Below are 20,235 nucleotides of genomic sequence, written 5' to 3' on the forward strand. Positions count from 1 at the left end.
CATTGGTGTTGTTCTTTTGCTGATTTGGAAAGAAGTTAAAGCGAGTGAGTATCTTAGACCAAAGGTAGTCAAAAGAAAAGAAGAAAAGAAAGAGTGAGATTTGAGTGAAGTGTAGCATTGAAGATAAAGACAAAGGTTGATGATCTATGTCTTTTGTTTATACATGTTGATCTGAGCTTTCCCTCATTGGATCCCGAGAAATAGTTTAAGGATTGTGAGATAGTCATCATTGTTTTGGATTATATTCCTCTTCACATTGTGTTTTCTTTTTTTAAAGTAAAGTGTTTAAAAGATATACAATATGCCTTGCCAAATATACCTGAGAATGACTTAACATGTAAATAATTGCTAACTTTACTTCAACATGTGGTAAGTTCAAATTTAAAGCCTCTTTTATTTTCCCCTTCTCTAAATGGTTTTCATAAAGTTTTAGTGACTTGGTGTGCAAACCTAGCTAGGGAATAAAAATACTCTTTTGATTCATTGTCAATCATGACTTCAAGTGAGTGAGATTCACACATTCTTAACATTGAATAATAAAATTAAATATTACGATACAACTTTTGTGGTCAATTTTTTAAACTAGTTACATTAAAATGTTTTTCATGAACAATTGTAATACAAATTAATGATTTTACAAATATATTTAAGTTAAAAATATATAATGTGTAGTACATTGTGCTTTTTAATTTAGTTATACTTAAAATATATTTGGGAATTCTGTACTATCCCATTTTAGTAGTGTAAACCTACTAAAGAAAATAATCAACAAAAAAAACTTAGAGATTTCTTAAGAAGAAAGTTTACACTTAGATTAACAAAAATCTAACTATACCATCGCTTAATCTGAATCCTATGCTGGATTAGTTGGAAAGACAATTTCCTATACTTACATCATTTAAGTGATCATTGCAAAAGAAAAATCAAACAACAAAAACAGCAAGAGTAAAATAATATCAAAAGAATCAAATCATACAATTATAAAACATCATATAACACAATTAATTTCCAAACCAAATCAAACCTAAACATACATATAAATTCTAGATTTGACAAATCCACATATATGTATTGATGTCAGACTATAGCAAGTTGTACAACTTTTCTTTTCCAACCCTCCAGGCTACCACACAAGATTAATCCATGAACATGATCTATACAAAAAGAAAACCAGAGCATAGACTAAGATCTTCTACTACTCCTCACCACATACCTTCTCTACCTAAGATGGAATGGTTATTGGAGTGTCATGATAACTTTTAAAGTTGAATCCTTGAATTAATACATTCTCTAATATTAAGATAATCGAATATCGTTATTTTTAAACCATCATCACTTATAAACTACCATTTTCTATGTCTTTACAAGTTTAAATTTAATCTTTTCAAAATAATTTCTTTGTTTTTCATTTTTATAAAATTTTAATTTTTGATGATTTTAATTTTTTTATATAATGCATGAATTTAATATTTGTCCCGTAATTTTTTTTTCTGTTTATTTACACAATTTCAAAGTTTTTAATTATTATCCTTGTCTTTCATACTCGTGTAGCAAGGTAGATTAATAGTATTTATAATATTACATAACTACTATTTGTATTGGAAATATCATTTATTTTTTTAGCACAAATAGTTAATTAGTGTTTTTATTACTGAATACAAATGTGCAACAATTTGCATGTTTTTACTTGTTAAAAATGATAGCTTTATAAATACTTATTTAAATTGAAAATAATTCATAATATTCTGTCTAATGAATAAGTAATATAGGAGGAATTGAAAAACACAGTTGTTATCGAAGTATAAACTTTATAATAATCATTCATATCTAGTTAATTTTAATAACCAAAATTATTGTTTAATAAATGATTAAAACATTTACATTAATACTGTTCAATATAATTTTAGTACTTTGGATATTAGTAGTAAAAACAAATAGGTTGTTGCTACCTCCACCACCACACCTTTCTCCCTTCACCTCCTCTTTACTATTTTGCCCTCTCCCCTCCTCTTTACTATTTTGCCCCTCAGTAAAATTTTATTTTTAGAGTTATTATTTTTTAATTTTATCCATTCACAACCTATTTCACTAATAACCTATTCTAGTCCCGTACATGAGTAAAATACTTTTCTTTCATTTTAACATTATATTTCTTCCTTTCTTTCTTTCGTCGTTGTGAGATACTACAAGTTGCAAATGTTGATGGTGATGAAAAGAATTATCAAGCAGTCTCCCTCTCGTGGTGCAGTGTCGCTCTCGTGGTGCAGTGCGTGTCGTGCTTCCTCGATGCGCGTATTCGAATAAACCTTGAAATAAAACCCTAAAATAAAAAACGTTTAAACACGTAACTTTTAAACGAAGGTACATCCTTCAACGGATGTCAACATCCGTTTAAGGTAAAACGGATAGGGGACATCCCGTTGATGTATACTTCCTCACACTGGTTGATGCTCTGGACGCTCCTCGATGTTCCTCCACACCACAGCGGCAACGCTCCTTCACACCATGGCGACAATGGAAGCTTTCAAACAAAAAAAAACTGAGAAGAAAAAGGAATAGAAGTGCGGGGGGTGGGGAGGTGAAACGGAAATGGGGAAAGGGGAAGAGAGTTTCGTGGGTGCTCGGAAAGTAAAATTAGGGTTTCAAATTATTTAAAATAGGGTAAAAGTAAAAAAAAAATGTTAACTTAAGGATATAATTATATTTAAAATAATGTGGGGAGGTGGAGGAAGTATAGGGTGGTGGTGGAGGGAGCAACACCCAAATAAATATTAGTTTTTTTTTTCACTGAACTAGACAATGAGACTTTATTCAGTTGTGTATTGTGTTGCGAACACCATGTTTGTTTGGTGTCTAAACAGGACAAGACCATTCATGGGCTGAGACAATTAATTTGTGGTTGGGCTGGGCTTTTCTCCATTTTACTGGTCCACCGTTTGAAGTTTCAGACTTCCTTGAGTAGAGAGAAATAATTCAATTTGATTCTAATAAAGTAAGTAAATATGCATCCTAAAAGATAACATTTTGATATCAATCCTGATGATAAGAAATTATAAATTAATAATTATAAATTATAAATCATTTGAAATCTTATTTTTTTAAGAAAGATACTGTTGAGATTTTAATTTTGAAAAAAATACTTAATGTGAAAATGTTAAAATCTGAATTATCTTTTATTCGAAAGGTGTTAACTATCAAAACCAAAAAAATTAAGAGAAGATGATTTAAATTTTATCCATAACTTGAATTTTAACAAACAACAATTGTAAATTATTGTAACACAAATTTAACAAAAAAAAAAAAGAAAGCTACATTGAGTGAAAACCATCAAAATAATTTTCTTCATACACAGTTGTCATTTTGGTGAAAACTCCTATTTCTAGGTTAACATCTATTTCCATCAACTTCCACTATAAACCCTAGAAAACACCCTCAATTAACACCTTATTTATCTCCTCCTACATCTTAGCTTAATCATCATCTCCCAAAAATTAAATTTCCTAAAAAAAAACAATTTTTTTTCTATATATGTGACTTTCTTAATTCACCATTTCTGCACCTGGTTTCCCATGGCCATGGCCACCCACAAGGAAAAAGATAAAACCTTTCTCTCATGAATCTTTTTCTCCCTTCTTTCTTCAACTCGTTAAAGAATCATCCACACCATACCAACCGTGAGGACTATCACTGGAAGCCGAAGAAAGAAGGATACGAGAAAAAGAAAAAAAAAACTAAATAACTGAAAACAGCTGTCAGGTAGCGGCTACGACAGTTATGTCGAAAAAGGTTGTTCTTCGGTCGGCAGTGTCTCGCCCGCGGCAGCCGCTGCTGCAGCAGAGCCAGAGCTTTCCCCAGACGGGGACGAGGCTAGGGGAGGCGGTGGGCGGTACCGCCGCCGTGTGCTGCTGCTTCTCGTTCGGGTTGGCGAACATGATGTATCTAGCGATGTACAAGGTGCCGACGAGACTCTGCCAGAAGGCGCTGCGGCGGAAGCGACGGCATCTGCGGAGCAAGAGCGTGGGGTTAGAGATGGTGACGCACTCGCGGCGGTGCTCGTGCGGATGCTGCGACGACATCATGGGCGCTGGGCGGGTGTACCCGCTGTGCAGCGAGGACGAGGAGGACGTGGCGGCGCTTCGGCGGCGGAGCGAAGCGGAGAAGGACGCGGACGTGGTGGAGCTGGAGAAAGAGATGTGGGAGAGGTTTTACGGGTCTGGGTTTTGGCGAAGCCCTTCTCAGAGAAATGAAGAAGCTGTTTATGTTCCAAATCTTAAGGTCGTTGCTGTTAAGTGATTCCTTGGCTCAACCTCGTAACATGAATGAACATTAATGGGATGTCATTTGTTTTTAGAAAATTTTCCCTTAATGTTCTTCTTTTTGGTTCCTTCATTTCAACATGTTTATCAATTCCTTCTCTATGTTTATCATCATCAATCCAAATCTTCAGAAATTAGATTATCAAACTTTCTTATAATTATGGAATAATAATTTTATAATAACATAACCGTTTTATTTTAAGAAAAAATGTTATAATAGTGTAAATTTTTAAACTAATAATATTAGATAAGGTAATTATAGAAAACGTAACTAGTTTCTTCAGAACAACAGTATTTATTATGTTTTTTGTAAAAGTTAAAAAAAAATAGAATATCTACCATAAATAGAATAATAGGTCGTGAACATATTTCACATTAAAATTAAAGTTAAGATTTTTTTTTTTTTTTTATATTTTTCAAATGTATATGTTCTTTGAGTTTTAAGATATGTGTGATAATATTTCTTAAATTCATTTTTATTAGACTTATCTCATTGGGATAAATTAATGTAGAACTTGTGACATATTTTTTTACAATTATAATTTTTCATATATTTTAAAATATTAATTTTATGTTTGTAATTTGAGTTTTGTATTTTTATCTCTTAGATAAAAAGATTGTACCTCTCTCACTGTTATCAATTATCGATAAAAATTTATTTTATATCACAGATTTATTATATATTTATCAACAAAAACTCAATTTACAAGTAAAATGAAATTCATTTAACATGTATTAACACACAATTAAAACTAATAGTCTGCACATTATTCTTTAATCATATGTTGGAGTCGCTGGTTATATATATATAATTCTGTTTTGTATTTCTCTTAATGAAAACATGTTTATATACAGTATTTTGTAAAAAAAATACAGGAAATAAAAGGCGTGAAGTTAACAAAAGAGGGGGTGGAAATAACAAAGCCCCATTAAGTTGTTGTGTATAAAGAATCTTTAGCCTCAAACATGTTCTTGGGTCTTTGGTCCACTAAAAGTGGAACAAAAGTAAAATATCATATTCAGCCAAACCAAAATATCCAAAAGAAACTAAAGGTGACAAGGCTGTATAAAAGCCACAAGTTTGTCATCTAATTCTGCAGCAAAAACTTAGCAGAAGCTCAATTTTCAGTTATGTGTTCTTATTCATCTAGCAGTGTCTTTGACATTGGAGAGTACACAACAGAGATTTTAAGGGTGGAATCTGAGTCATGTACACAGAACAATGGTACACTATGCTTCCCTTAACTTTTACTGCAATTTTTCTTTACTAAAAACTGAGTTCTCTGTGTAACATTTTATTCTTTTTCTGCGTTCAGTTCCACCACCAAAACCTCTCTTGATTGCCACTCCTCTTGAAGCTGGAGAATTCCCTCTTCTGATGTTCTTACATGGCTATCTTCTTTACAACTTCTTCTATTCTCAGCTAATACAACATGTCGCTTCTCATGGATTCATTGTCATTGCTCCGCAGGTCAGTTACCATTTCATGTAGCTTAGAGTATTTGCTCAACAATATCTCAGTGGTTGACCATGCTATCTTAGAGTATTTAATCGAATTGAGTATAAGCATTTGACTAACTTCACCCTTGTCTCCTGTGATACCTTATCCTTTCAATCCCCAATTGGGAAAATAGATTTGGGATTATTATTTCTCAGAAAAGCATGATGAAAATGAGTAGGTTGTAACAAACACAGGAATAGCAGAGATTATTCTTTTCAATCATCATCAGTTCCGTGTTTACTATACTTCGTGAGTATAATGTAAGTTTTCTTTTTCCTTTAGACATAAGGATAAATGTCCCAAGCTTCATAATTATGGAAAATCATTAGAAAGTAGGCCTGATTTTGTTGTTGAGGAAGAAGTCATGATGACATCTTTGCAAATAAATTGGTTTGTTTCCCTTTGTCATGGAATGGCATTGATTTGATTGTTTCTTGATAACTACTGATGGTATGTATCTGTTGGAATGAAAGGTTAATTTGAGTGTTGTCTGCGTTTGACAGTTGTACACAGTGGCAGGACCAGATACAAGTGATGAGATTCATTCTGCAGCTGCAATAACAAATTGGCTATCACAAGGACTCTGCAAGTTTCTTCCAGCAAATGTAATACCAAACTTGAAGAAGATAGCACTTTCTGGGCATAGTCGTGGAGGCAAAACAGCATTTGCTCTTTCTCTGAGGAAACTAAACATCAGCACTGATATAAAGTTTTCAGCCTTGATAGGAGTGGACCCAGTTGATGGAATGGACAAAGGAAAGCAAACTCCCCCAGCAGTTCTCTCCTATGTTCCTCACTCATTTGATTTTGACATGCCAGTGATGGTCATAGGGTCAGGTCTGGGTGAAGTGAAAAGGAACCCCTTGTTTCCTCCTTGTGCACCTAAGGGTGTGAACCATGAGAATTTCTTCACTGAGTGTAAGAAACCTGCATGGTATTTTGTGGCCAAGGATTACGGCCACTCTGACATGCTAGATGATGATACCAAGGGAATCAGAGGGAAAGCTACATATTGTTTATGCAAAAATGGAGAGTCAAGAAAACCAATGAGAAAGTTTGTTGGAGGACTCATTGTTGCATTCTTGAAAGCATACTTGCATGATGATCATGGGGACTTATTGGCTATCAGAGACAGCCATGTGAGTCTGTCATTGGACTTCAAATTTGATTCTTATCTGTAAAATTCACAGCAGAAGATGTGGATCATATATTTCTGCTATCATCACACTTATAACATATAGCTCAACTTCTGAGTTACACATCTACACATATGTTAGAGTTACAAGTGAAGTTTGCATCATCATGAGCAAGATATTAATAAACTGTTCTTTCTTTTATACTGCGTTTAGTCTTTTTCTAACTCAGATAGAACTATTTGACAGACATCAAAACCAGTAACCATAGACGATTGTAGTTGAAGTGATGTTATTTGAAATTTTCTATAGTAAAATTGATTCCAAAGTTTTGGTTTTTATATATTTTACTCTGTATTCATGTTTTAAGTTTTTAGTGATCTCCCATAATTGATTATATTAGAGATTATAATTGTTTCCAAATCTTATTTTTAAAACAAAATTAATATTAATAATAAAAATAAAATAAAATACTACTATCTCTCCCAAAATTATTGTAATAATATTTTCTTAATTTTTCAGCAAAATATTTTTTAATTACATTCTATTTTCTTTTTCTTTTTCTATCAAGCAACAGAACACTGAAGTTAGTATGAACACTAAAGATTCGTAACATATCTTTTTACATGAAAAATTTGTATTATAAATATTTAACAGCTTTTCTTGTAGAATTTAAACCAATTTAAACCAAACTGTAAAATGATGTTTTTGTTAAGTTTTATATTAAATTAAAACTAAAATTAATCAGCCTACATTTAATTTTTATACTTTTTTTGAGTCATTATTTACTAAAAATATCGAATTAAATTAATATGTGAAACATCAATATAAATTTCTAGTTTTAAAAAACAACAACAATAATAAATAATAAATATAAATTTTAATATATATTTTGTCTTAAATATCTTTAAGTTGGGACACAGGTAAGTTTCGTTCTTTGATTGGAATTTACTGTTGGCTATTGTATCATGCTTAATACCCTATTTTGTCCCCAGTTTCGCTCGACAATGTCAAATTAGTCCATCCTTCAAAACGTGCGTCAATTACATTCTTACTTAATAAAATTTATATCAATAAATCCCTTCCGTTAAATTCGTACAAACGGCGTTAATAGAAGAGAGAGAAAAATAATTAACGCCGTTTGTACGGATTTAACGGAAGGGATTTCATTGATATAAATTTTATTAAATAAGGACGTAATTAACGCACTTTTTAAAGGATGGACTAATTTGACATTGTCGAGCGAAACTGGGGACAAAATAGGGTATTAAACCTATCATTAAAGACTCTTCACCTAAATCTATCTTTACATTTTCTTTATTCATTTCTTGGATTTGGAGATATTAAATTTCTTTCACTAGAAGATAATGGAACATTTCCACTTCAACAGATGCTACGTGTAAATTTCTTAGCCTTTAACTATAAAAACAAAATAAAATGTTAGCAATTCATCTAGAGAGGGTCATTCCCAATTCAAACTAAACCTAATTTTATAAATAATATTAAATTCATTTAATTTAAATTTAAAATAATATCTCTAATTTCATGTGAGAAAATACTAATATTTTATACCATCTATATCTATTATAATGATATCAACAGCATAAATAAATTTGGTATCAATTAATGAGTTAAGTTATGAAATCCTATATTATAAATTTTTGAGTTAAATATGTTTTTAGTCTCTAACTATTAAACGATTTTGTTTTTAGTTTCTCTTTCAAACTTGGGTGCATTTTGATCCTTCTCCTTAAGGAAATCATAATTTTTCATCCTCCAAAACCAACCGCGTTAAAAACTAGTTGAGATGGCTAACGGTGATACACCGTGTCATTTTTTTTTGAGTAAATCTTTCTCAGCTTTTCTCCCTCCCTCTCCCTCCGTCACCTTCCTTCGTTCCTCTACCACCAAACCTCAACTCTCCTCCTCCCACCGGAAAAGATACCGCTACGCCGGCATCTCATAAGAAACATAGTCCTTAACCCACAGACCCATGGACTCTGAACTCAAGGTTCTGCAATCTATTCGAAAGAAGTCTCAAAAACCATTGAACAATCCAAACTAAAAACTGTCACTACCCTCTCTTTCTCTTCGCGAATTATACACACTGCAATGACATACAAGCATAGTTTCTTGTATGAAAGGTGCTCCCAGAATAAAACAAACTTTTAACAAACTATTTAAAATTAGAAATGTTGGAAGACCCTCCACTCCCAACACCAACGCTTCTATTCACACACCTTCCAATTCTCAAGGTAAAACCAGAATCAGAGCCTCGTTACTCTGACCCAAACCTGTTTGTCAAAATGTCTCACCGAATCTTCGCCTTGTTTCATAGGGAACTCCACAGAGGTAGAAGAGTCAGAAGAATGAGAAGAAGATGAAGATGCTTCCACCACAAGCTTAACGTGTCGACCGAATTCCTTTGAGCCATGCAGGCCCCCTCCAATTTGATTGCCCTGTTAATCAAGATTGTCTCTAAATCAAAACCATCCTTAATAAGTATAATTTTAGGCACCCACTGCTGCAATATGATGTTTAAAAGTAAAATTTAACAACCGGGCACTTTCCAAATTTAAAAGTCTCAACCCATAGATTTTAGTAGAAAAATGAATAAAGTTAAATGGCAGGATTACTCTATTTCACATATCATGAAGTTGCCAAGTTATATTTATCTAGTACATCCAGTGTATTCGTACTCATTTTCTCATCTTTGTACAAATATTTTTATTGCATGTTTGTTGTAGTAATATTGCTGGCACTTTACTCAGGATTACTATATGGTCTATATGTTCCAGATTGAGAGTTTGATGTATCAGCCTCGACCTCTTCGTTGCCTCCTATTAGTGGTGGTGATATTTACACGGTGAGAGTAGACTCAGCACCCTTCATTTCTCACTTTCATATCTTCTAATTGCTTCATTTTTTTGTTTTGAATTTTATTTCATGAATTCTTATCAAATTTTACTGGTTAGATAACTGTCCTATGCTTATTAATTCTCAAAAATCTCACCTGCTTATTCTTGTTTAAAATTCTTATTGTATGAGAGTATACTAGTGGTGGAATTCAAAATATGTAGTTATGCTTACAATGTTCTCAACCCAATATCAGGTCAATTGTTCAGTGAGAGGCGATCTTGGACCTGGTTGTAATTCTGCTGGAATGATTGATCGCTACATACTTGGTCTAGGCCATCTGTATAGAAAACCAGTTTACAGAAATTAAGAAAACCAGTTTACAGAAATCTTAGGGTATGTTGTTGTTGATTCTGTTTCTTACAATTATGCTCTGTGCAATTGGAAGCATCTTTTGCATTTTTGTGGCATCTTTCAATACCATCCGAGACAATTATACTCACACCACCGCTATGTCCTATATTAGGTCCTCCAACCTGACTCCAACAGCATTTGTGAAGCCCTCGCCAAGTCTAAACCTAACAGCAACCTCACGTGTCTCGTCTCCACCTACTTCGACCACAACGAAACCACCTCTGACTTCTGTCTCTGCCTCCTTCTAACCATCCTCCGCGCGCGACCTATATGCCCCACTCTCTCGCTTCCTCTCCGTCCTCCCCGCCGATGGGCCGTCGCTCTCCTAGGTCCAGTGCGACCACGCCTACGACCTCTTCCTCCAATTTGACCGCCAGGAGAACCCCTTCGTGCTCTCCCACCTCCACCAGCTCCGCGATAGCTTGTCCCACTTGAAGGGCGACATCTAGCGAGACCTCTGCAGGTGCCACTCTCAAATCCGTATGTTTCGCCACACCACCGCTGGGTGCGTCGTTATTTCCGTCACCGTAATTGTCGCTTCGTGATCTTCCTTGGCATTGTTGGTGATGTGGAGAGAGGGAAAGTTTCAAGTTTACAGTTTGGCACACCACCGTTAGCCACCTGATTTTTGACGCCGTTAGTTTTGGAGGACGAAAAATTATAGTTTCCTTAAGGAGAATGATCAAAGTGTACCAAAGTTTGAAAGAAAGACGAAAAATAAAATCGTTTGATAGTTAAGGGACTAAAAATATATTTAACCCTAAATCTTTTACAAAAACTTTTTTGTACAAAAGTAAAAGTTAAGGAATTTTCTCACATTTGCAAAACATTAATATAATTTTGATCATTTCTATAGTATAAATACTACTTATATCACATATACGAGAAAATATCCAACACACATTTACTCATAATATTTTTTTAATCTTCTATTATATATATTATCTTTTAAGATATTTGTCTTTATAAAGAGATTTTTCACTATACGATCGATCTGATAAGTTAATATATTTTAGAAAAAAAAATGCAAATAATTCTGTTTTATTCTATGTAATAAAAATGTTTTCTCTCTAACATAACTTTTTACGTATTTCAATCCAAATTATTTTTATTCTTTTCTTAAATTATAATTGAATATATTTTTATTATTTATTTCACTTTACTAATCTTTATCTATATCTTTATCTTATTTTTATATAATTATTATTATTATTTATTTTGATTATTATTTTTAATAATTTGTATAATATTCATATAAAATATTGATATATTGTATGAAAGAAAAAACTAAGTTTGTCTCTCTAGTTATTAAAAAAATAATATTTTTCTATTTAAATTTTTTAAATAAATGTTTAAATAGGTTAAAATCATAATTTGTTTTATTGAAAATGTTAGGCTTAATAGTTTACATCGTCCCCAAGTTAAAAATTGAATTAAAAGATATATAATTTTTGTAAATTGGAAATCTAATATCTTTATTTTTTTGTACTAAACAGAAATTTATCTCATACATATAAAAAAATAATATTTTTCTATTTAAATTTTTTAAATAAATGTTTAAATAGGTTAAAATCATAATTTGTTTTATTGAAAAGATTAAGCTTAATAGTTTATATCATCTCCAAGTTAAGAATTGAATTAAAAGATATATAATTTTTGTAAATTGGAAATCTAATATCTTTATTTTTTTTACTTAACAGAATTAAAAGCTGTTAAGCCAAAAGTTACTTTTTCTAAAATGAAAAAATTCAAACAGCGTGTACCTGTATACTTGGTATCTAAAGAGTAGACATAACAGTAATTTTAGCAATATATATATATGTATATATATATATGTATATATATATGTATATATGTATATATATATGTATATATGTATATATATATATGTATATATGTATATATATATGTATATATGTATATATATATGTATATATGTATATATATATATATATATATATATATATATATATATTTTATATGCTAAAGATTCAAAAACACTCATACTTTTTATTGTTACATCAAATCCTTTTCTATGTAGTTAAAGTTGTTGAAAGTATTAAGAACATTAACTTTTCCATTTACAATCTTTTCCTTCACAAAAGTTCCAGAAATTCTGACAACTCATTTCCATAAGAATTATGAACATCTGAAAAAGACAAATGAAATCAAATGAACACAATCATTAAAGAAAGAACCAAAGAGGAAATATCCAAAAAAATTCTCTGGAAACTTCTCTGTTTATAACATAACCACTTGCCACATTCTCTTACTATAAACTTAACAAGTAAACTCTTATAATAAAGCATAATTTTTTTGTCTTTTTATTCATATGGTAACTTCTTATTATTTTTTAGAAGGTGATAAAATACATAGAAATTGGTGAAACCATGATAATAAAACGTGTGAAAAAAGACGAAGGAAGAATTCAGTAATTGAAAATGTCAGACCTCGGAAAACCCCACCTGTCTCATCTTATTAAAAACGCAACCAAAACCCTCTGAGTAGACGCCAGGTGTCGGGCAATGAAGATTTGAAAATCAGATAGTGGAAGGCAGGTGTCAGCGAGTGAGCGGACGTTCGTTTGAACGAGAGAAGCAAAATCTAATTTTCTGAAATTTCCGTTTCACTCACTCTGCATGCACCCTTCTTCCCCAAAACTCCGACATTTTCATCTTCTCCTACTTCTCTTTAGAAACTTTCCCTTCTCTCTACTGTAACTCACCTTTTCTCTGCTCCGATCACCGTTCAGGCACCGTAGGAGCATTCCCGGCGTCCCAAGCTTCCTCTTAAACCGAACAAGTTTCAAGTTTGAGTTGGTAAGTTTTCTCCCTTAGTCGTTCGTTCTTTTGTTTCATGCAAAACCAAGTTCTGGTTGCATGCAGGGGTGTAGTCTAAGTTATTTTGATGTTGTTGGTTTAGTTGGAAGAGTAAAGTGATCGTTGAGGGTAGAAAGCTGTAGTCGGGCAAACCAAGAACCTACGTTTAGGACGTTCACTCACGTATCCAGGTAAGTGAAGCTTATTTAATTTAATTTGTATGCTGTTGAAATGTTTTAACGTTCGTTTAGTTGATTGAATGAGTTTGATGCATGATAGTTGATATGATTGGATTGAATGAACGTTCGTTTATTTAATGAGAGGAAATGAAATATGGCTGAGTTGGGTTGTAATGTGTGAAATATATGAAACTTATATGATATGGATTGTATGAAGTATGAAAGTTGATTATGATGTGAATTTTATAAAGTTAAGAAGTTATGAAGTTATAAGTTAAGAAAAATGAGTTTGAATGTAAATCGATTCTGTATATGAGATTTCACTATGATAAAGTACGTTCGTTACTAAATGGTCATTGACCGTTTGGTTTTCCTAGTAAACCCAGTGGAAACAGGATTCTTTCATTTGGAGAGAATCCTAGTATAGGACGAGCGCCCTCGTGTGGTAATATTATGCTTGAGCGTTCGGCCGAGCATAGTTGTGCCTGAGTCTACTGTGATAAACTCAAAAATATATATTTATGTAATTATATATTATTGTTGTTCGTAAACACCACTTCAATAGTATTTTAATATATTTATCAAACCTTTTATTAGAAGTTTATTAGTGCTCGATCTTATACCAAGCGCTCGTACTCATTTCTTGTATAATCAATCTTGGTAAAATAGCGTTCGTCCAACTTCAGTAATATTTTACTTTACCATGTTCGGTCATTTACTGGCATTGGATTTCTGTATGTGAACTATTCTAAATCTAGTTCCTTAACATCTTGACTAGTCTTCCTTCATTGGATCCGGCCTAGGGCCTCCATACTTGATTTATTCCTTGAGTATTGGTTTGAACTCAAGAGAGTCAGTTCATTCAACTGACTCACGTGGTAAATAACGTTCGTCGCATATTGTACTATTGTACTCGGTTTATTTCTTAAATCTAAAAGTAACTCTCTCGGTCTTATTCTGTTATGGAACGGGAGATTTATCGGTCTCGTTCCTATCGTTCGTCCTCGTTCTGAAGAGGGCTGAACGTTCGGTATCTTATGTTCTTAGAACTGATGATGAAAATAACACTAAAGAGAAAGATTATAAAGGAGGAAGAGTATTCGAGAGAAATTAAAAGTTGTAGATTTTGGACGAGGGTTCCAGGGAGGAACGACTCTTGAATGAATATTGGAATTTGTATAGTATGAATGTGGTAAAGCTTAGCTGGCGGTTCATCCTGATGTTCCGTGAGTACTCGTCCTCATGTAGAGGAGAGTAGGTCATGTGTGGGAACGGCAGGAGGTCCTAGTCCTTAGGGGTACTTTGGACGGAACGGACTAACCTCGGGTGGCAGCTGATGAGAATTCTAGTTACTACATCACCCGGGTGCACGAACGTCGTAGCTACACATAATTCATACAGTCCGGACGGTCAGTCTAGTAGTAGGCCTTGCTTGAATCGTACGTTGAGATGTATTTGATGTGTTTGAATGTGATAAATGTATGTTATTGCTTAAATTAAATTACATAAGCTTACCCTGTGTTTTTCCTTGTGTTGTCTCGTTTGTACGTCCGTCCTTGTCCTTGCAATGATCATTCGTGTGGATGTGAGCACAAGGAGACGCGCTACTGGAAAAGGCGCTGGAAGAACAATATTTGGAGGAAGAGAACCTCGTGGAAGTTGAAGTTAAGGCCGAACCGTAGTACGTTCGGTTAGTAGTATAGATTAGTTAGTATAAGGTGTCGTTCGGTCAGTTTCGTATTGTTGTATAAGTCAAATTTGAACTCTTACTGTTTACGGACATTCGGTCAGAACCGCAAGTTTTCTTTAATGTTAAGACTGAACTGATATATTAATTAATGTGATTATTCTATTGTATGGTTTTATTACTGTATTTTTGGGATGTTACAGAAAACTTGATGAAGAATTTTAAAAAATAAAAACATACAAATAAGTAAACATCAATATGAAAGCCAACATGGGTAGCACATTTTCAACACTTGTTTAATATCAGTGTCTAAAAGAAACAAAAAAGAAAAATTAAAAATAATTAATGAAATCACACAGTGAAACATTGAAACGAGAAATATATGGTTGCCACCTGCCGTCCTGTTCCTTTCAAACAGTCATGTGATCTTCATAAAGAAAGAACTGCAAAAAAGAAAAAGAACAAAAACAACACATACTATTTATATATATAAATTGAATTAATTTTTTTAAATTAAAATTAATTTACATATAAAGTAAAAATAATTTTCAGTAACAGACAAAAAAGAAACTTTTTAAACATGAACTCATTCATATTTTATTTTAATAAAATTCTTATTAAAAGCTGGTCGGAAGAGTTTCCAACCACCTCTTATTGTGTTCCAAATCCATGTAAGATCACAAACCAAAACACTCCTTTATCTTACGGTGCCACCCTTTGAATCCAATTTTCGTTTGAATTTCACTCCAAAGCAGCTCCATTTTAGATAACTAAATAGTAGACACTGATCATCACCTTGTTGAGAGAGAGAGCTTGACATTGAAAAATCAAAGCCAAAGCCATCGTTTTTCAGCACCCCAGATCGTTGTTTGAATATTCCAAATATGAATCGTATCGATGATGGTCCTGTGATTGTGAAGGAGGAGTTTCCTGGTGAAGGGTTGGTTGCTCCACAGCCGCTTGAGGGGCTTCATGAAAGTGGTCCTCCACCATTCCTCACAAAGACTTATGACATAGTTGATGATGTTTCCACTGATGAGATAGTTTCATGGAGCAGAGCAAACAACAGCTTCGTTGTGTGGGATCCTCAAGCTTTTTCCATCTCTCTTCTCCCCAAATACTTCAAACACAACAACTTCTCCAGCTTTGTCAGACAGCTCAACACCTATGTATGTATATCACTCCCTCTCTCTCTCAATACGTGCTTATACTATATATACATAGTATGATCCACATGACATCATCGTATATTGTTATTAACTGTTTTAATTCTGATGAAGAACGGAAACAGTGATGTATGTACACACACAACAGTTTTGTTTAGATCACGTGGTGTGGTATTGTGATCCATATGAAAAATGAGACTATTTCTTCTCATCTGCATTCATGTTGCAGTGTCGAATCCATGCCGTTTTGAACTGAGAATTTCTTGCATTGTGATTAATGAAACTGAAGAATATTATGAGTAACTGCAATGAATATATTCTTTTCAACACAGAGGTTGTGAACAGCTATTGAAAACCATGAATGTATGAATGTGTTATATTGATTAGTAATTAATTGGGTCTGTCTGAATTCTTTGTTGCCATAGTGAGATTTGAAAAGAAGGAACTTGGTGTTGTTGTAGGGGTTTAGAAAGGTGGATCCTGACAAATGGGAGTTTGCTAATGAAGGTTTCCTTAGAGGACAAAGGCATCTATTGAAGATCATAAGGAGGAGGAAGAGCAGTGAGCAACCTCAGGCAGCACAACAATCTATGGACCATTGTGTTGAAGTGGGGAGGTTTGGATTAGATGGAGAAATCGATGGATTGAGACGTGACAAGCAGGTTCTGATGATGGAGCTGATGAAACTTAGACAGCAACAGCAGAACACAAAAAACCACCTTCAATCAATGGAAAGTAGGCTCAAAAAGACTGAACAGAAACAGCAGCAGATGATGAAGTTCTTGGCAAGGGCAATGCAGAACCCCAACTTCTTGCAACAATTGGTTCAAGAAAGGGAGTGGAGGAAGGAGCTGGAGGAAGCTATTTCCAACAAGAGAAGAAGGCCTATTTGTGATGCTGAAGAATGTTCAGTTTTGGTTAAACTTGAACAGGAGGAGTACAATGAGATTTCAGAGCTTGAGGTTTCTGACATAGAGCTTGCTATGGAAATGGAGGAACAAAGTGGAAGCCAAGAGAACATTTGTGGTGAAGAGGAGAAAGGAGGTGAAGATGAAAATAGAAATGAAGGCATTGAGGAAGTACTGTGGGAAGAACTTCTGAACGAGGGTGTTGAAGAAGATCTCCTAGCATTGGAAAATGATGATAATGAACATTTAACTTTGTTGTCTGAAGAACTTGGTTATTGATGCACTGCAAGGTTGTGTTTGCCATTCCTTGCTTTCATCAATTTACAACTTTTGGTAAAAATAACTTCTAACATGATCTTGTGACAGATTTTACATATATCTGGAATTTTTTTATTGGTATTGTGTTCATCCTGAATTGCTTCGGTTGGAATTGTTATTGATTACTATAAGATTTTAATACATGGAAAATGAAGGAACATTTGAAGATCTTTTGGAAATCTCTTGAGACTTCATAGCAACTAACGAAATATATTGAAATTTAAGTTAACTACTATTGGAAGAAGTAAGTTTTAACCTCAATCTCCTTTACTCGTATGGATATTAGTACATTAACCTCAATGATTTGTCTCCCGAAAGTGGATGTTGTGGTGTTGAAATATGATTGGAAGATGAAAGTCTTGGTTACATTCCAAACACATCCAGAAGAGGCTACTTTTTCACATTATAAAAACATTATATTCTTGAAACAAACTATTATGTTATGTTCTTTTACATTCTAGCACATCCTAGGCCAAAATAAAAGGACCATTCTAGGTAGTGCGATCTACTATATTCCAAAAGTGTTAATCACATGACAACTTTAACAACACCCAATCATAGAAGCTCTGTTAGAATTTTCAAAGTGCTACATTATTACTTTACTACCTATAAATGTCATATATCTCACTTTAGAAGAAGAAAAATATACATAATAGCAACACGTTAGTGAAAACTATTCATAGTTGTTTTGTCGTGGGAGTATTGGTGCGGTTAATTTGAACAAATTTTTTCTTTAAATTCTTTTATATGATTAACAAAATTTAATATCGTTCTAATGATATTACTAAATTTGTTTATTTATATGATTGATTTGTCATTTATTAATGTAAATAACTCTGACGATACACACTACAATTCTAAGAATGAGTTTATTCTTATTTTGTTTATATCATGTGTTTCTCTCATTTGGATTATGTCAAAAAAAATTATTGATGAATTTCTATTTTTATTGTGTGATGGAAGAATAAGTTTTTATATAACTAAAAATTCATAAATACGATTCAGTTTTATATTAAAAAAACGTGTCATAAGAAAAAAATAAGTTTAATATTATGTTTGTAGTAATAAATTTTTTATTCAATACTTTTTATTTATTTATTTGTACTTAATAAGGTTTTTATATTTTCTAAAAAATATATTTAATGTGATTTTTTCTTTTGGTGTCGTTCTTCTCTTTATATATTGAGATTGACCAATAAATGCATAAAAAGAAGTAGTTATATTAAATGCCAATTTATCATTTTCTAGATGATATAAATAAAAAAAATATCATATCAGATATTTTTACAAAATATACTATACACACTAAATAAAAAAATATTGAATAATTAATATAAATATAGAAAAAAAATATTATTAATATTAAACTATAAAAAAATAATAACATTCTTATTCTTATATTTTCAAAGAGTAAAATGTATATAAAAAACATATAAAGAAAATGAAATTTGTAGCACCTATTTCGAGTGACATCATCGTGCATTAACCATACCTGGGAGAAATGCATGCATGCATGAGTAATTCTTTGATGGATTGGTTGACGAAAGGCTGCAATGCTGTTAACTTATGTAACAAAATCTTTCATTGTTGTCTGGTTTTGTGATAAAAGTGCACATGGTGTGTATGACAAAGGTATCTTCTAGATATAAAATGGAGGGAGAATAATTTTGATCTTGATTCTTAATTAATGCGTTTACATGGACAGGCAATAACTGACAGAGTCAAATTTAACTTCCAATGATAAATTATATTCTGACAAATTATAGTTATGATATTACATCTTTCTTGTTAGAAATTAATTCTTTTTCCATATAAAAGGACATTCTATATATTTTTTTGTTGTGTGTTTGATATATTAGGATCAACATTATATTTATATTTATTATACTTTTTATTTCTTTTACATTCTAACAATATAAATATTTTTTTCACATCTTTGTTATATCTTATAATGATATTAATTACTGTCAAAACAGGTAACTCGATCCGATCCACCATGGATTGGTCACTTAGTGAGTCAATTCAATCTAACTCATTTATTAACGAACCGAAAAAAATTCAAACTCGATCCGATCCATCACGGGTTGGTGGGTTAAATGAGTTGACTCATTGGCTCACTTAATTTTTTGTCACTCTCTTCTTTTGAAATTCTTATAACTTATAACATGTTACTTTGATCGATCAAATTAAAACAGTAATAATTGGACCAATTGATATAAAAGAAAATGAAACAAAAGAAATATATTGTTATATATATTTTAAGCTATCAAGCATAAAATTTTGTCAATTTAGTTTAATGAGACATTCACAACCGTTTGACCAAGAAACTACATATAACTGTTAACAAAAATATATAGCACAAGATAAAACTGTCATGCTTGTAGATAGGTCTAAAAACACAAATGATATATTCCTGAATTATTCAATCTATAATATTATCCATCTACTAAATTGAAGTCTTGAATGGATAAATTCACAGTATTATGCTCTCTCGAAGCATCTTCCTCTTTATCTCCATGTATAATATTATCTAATCTATAATCTTAGGGTTTTATTTGGATAGGGGAACTTTTGGAAAGACAGCAACGCAAAACACTCTATTGCTAAGTAAAGATTGTGTATTTTGAATAATTAATTTAATTAATTTGATTTCAATAAATAAAGGATTTGAGTAATTAATTTAATTAATTTGATTTAATTAAAAAAATAGGTGGGTGGTGAGCTAACCCGACCCACCACGGGTTCAACCCGTGTGAGCCGAGTCAAAATTGGCTCACATAAAAAATTTTGTATTTTTTCCAATCCAACCCAACTCAAACCTGTGGTGAGCCGGGTTAGCTCACACGTTTCAACCAATTTTGATGACACTAATATTAATAAAACCAAAATAAACACTAATCTCTCGAACCTTCTTAAATTAACTAAAATAAAAAATAAA

The 20,235-nt window shown here is 32.4% G+C and overlaps 3 protein-coding genes across 3 annotated transcripts; all 3 read left to right on the forward strand.

Annotated features, from left to right (window-relative positions):
• The first annotated feature begins 3,368 nt into the window (after positions 1–3,368).
• On the forward strand, positions 3,369–4,443 carry LOC124838182 (uncharacterized). Its single transcript, XM_047313714.2, has one exon. The coding sequence runs from the start codon at positions 3,775–3,777 to the stop codon at positions 4,291–4,293; it is 519 nt and encodes a 172-aa protein (XP_047169670.1). The 5' UTR covers positions 3,369–3,774; the 3' UTR covers positions 4,294–4,443.
• Positions 4,444–5,381: 938 nt separating this feature from the next.
• On the forward strand, positions 5,382–7,154 carry CLH2 (chlorophyllase 2). Its single transcript, XM_047313715.2, has 3 exons — positions 5,382–5,541; positions 5,633–5,787; positions 6,321–7,154. Exons 1-3 carry the CDS (start codon positions 5,448–5,450, stop codon positions 6,996–6,998), a joined length of 927 nt encoding a protein of 308 aa, XP_047169671.2. The 5' UTR covers positions 5,382–5,447; the 3' UTR covers positions 6,999–7,154.
• An 8,394-nt stretch (positions 7,155–15,548) lies between these two features.
• On the forward strand, positions 15,549–17,387 carry LOC124838159 (heat stress transcription factor A-6b-like). Its single transcript, XM_047313679.2, has 2 exons — positions 15,549–16,074; positions 16,533–17,387. The coding sequence occupies exons 1-2, from the start codon at positions 15,790–15,792 to the stop codon at positions 17,256–17,258; spliced, it is 1,011 nt and encodes a 336-aa protein (XP_047169635.2). The 5' UTR covers positions 15,549–15,789; the 3' UTR covers positions 17,259–17,387.
• The last annotated feature ends 2,848 nt before the right edge of the window (positions 17,388–20,235 follow it).

This window comes from Vigna umbellata, chromosome 8 (genome assembly GCF_029865625.1).
Source record: "Vigna umbellata cultivar VRB3 chromosome 8, Vumbellata_1.0, whole genome shotgun sequence".
NCBI lineage: Eukaryota > Viridiplantae > Streptophyta > Magnoliopsida > Fabales > Fabaceae > Vigna > Vigna umbellata.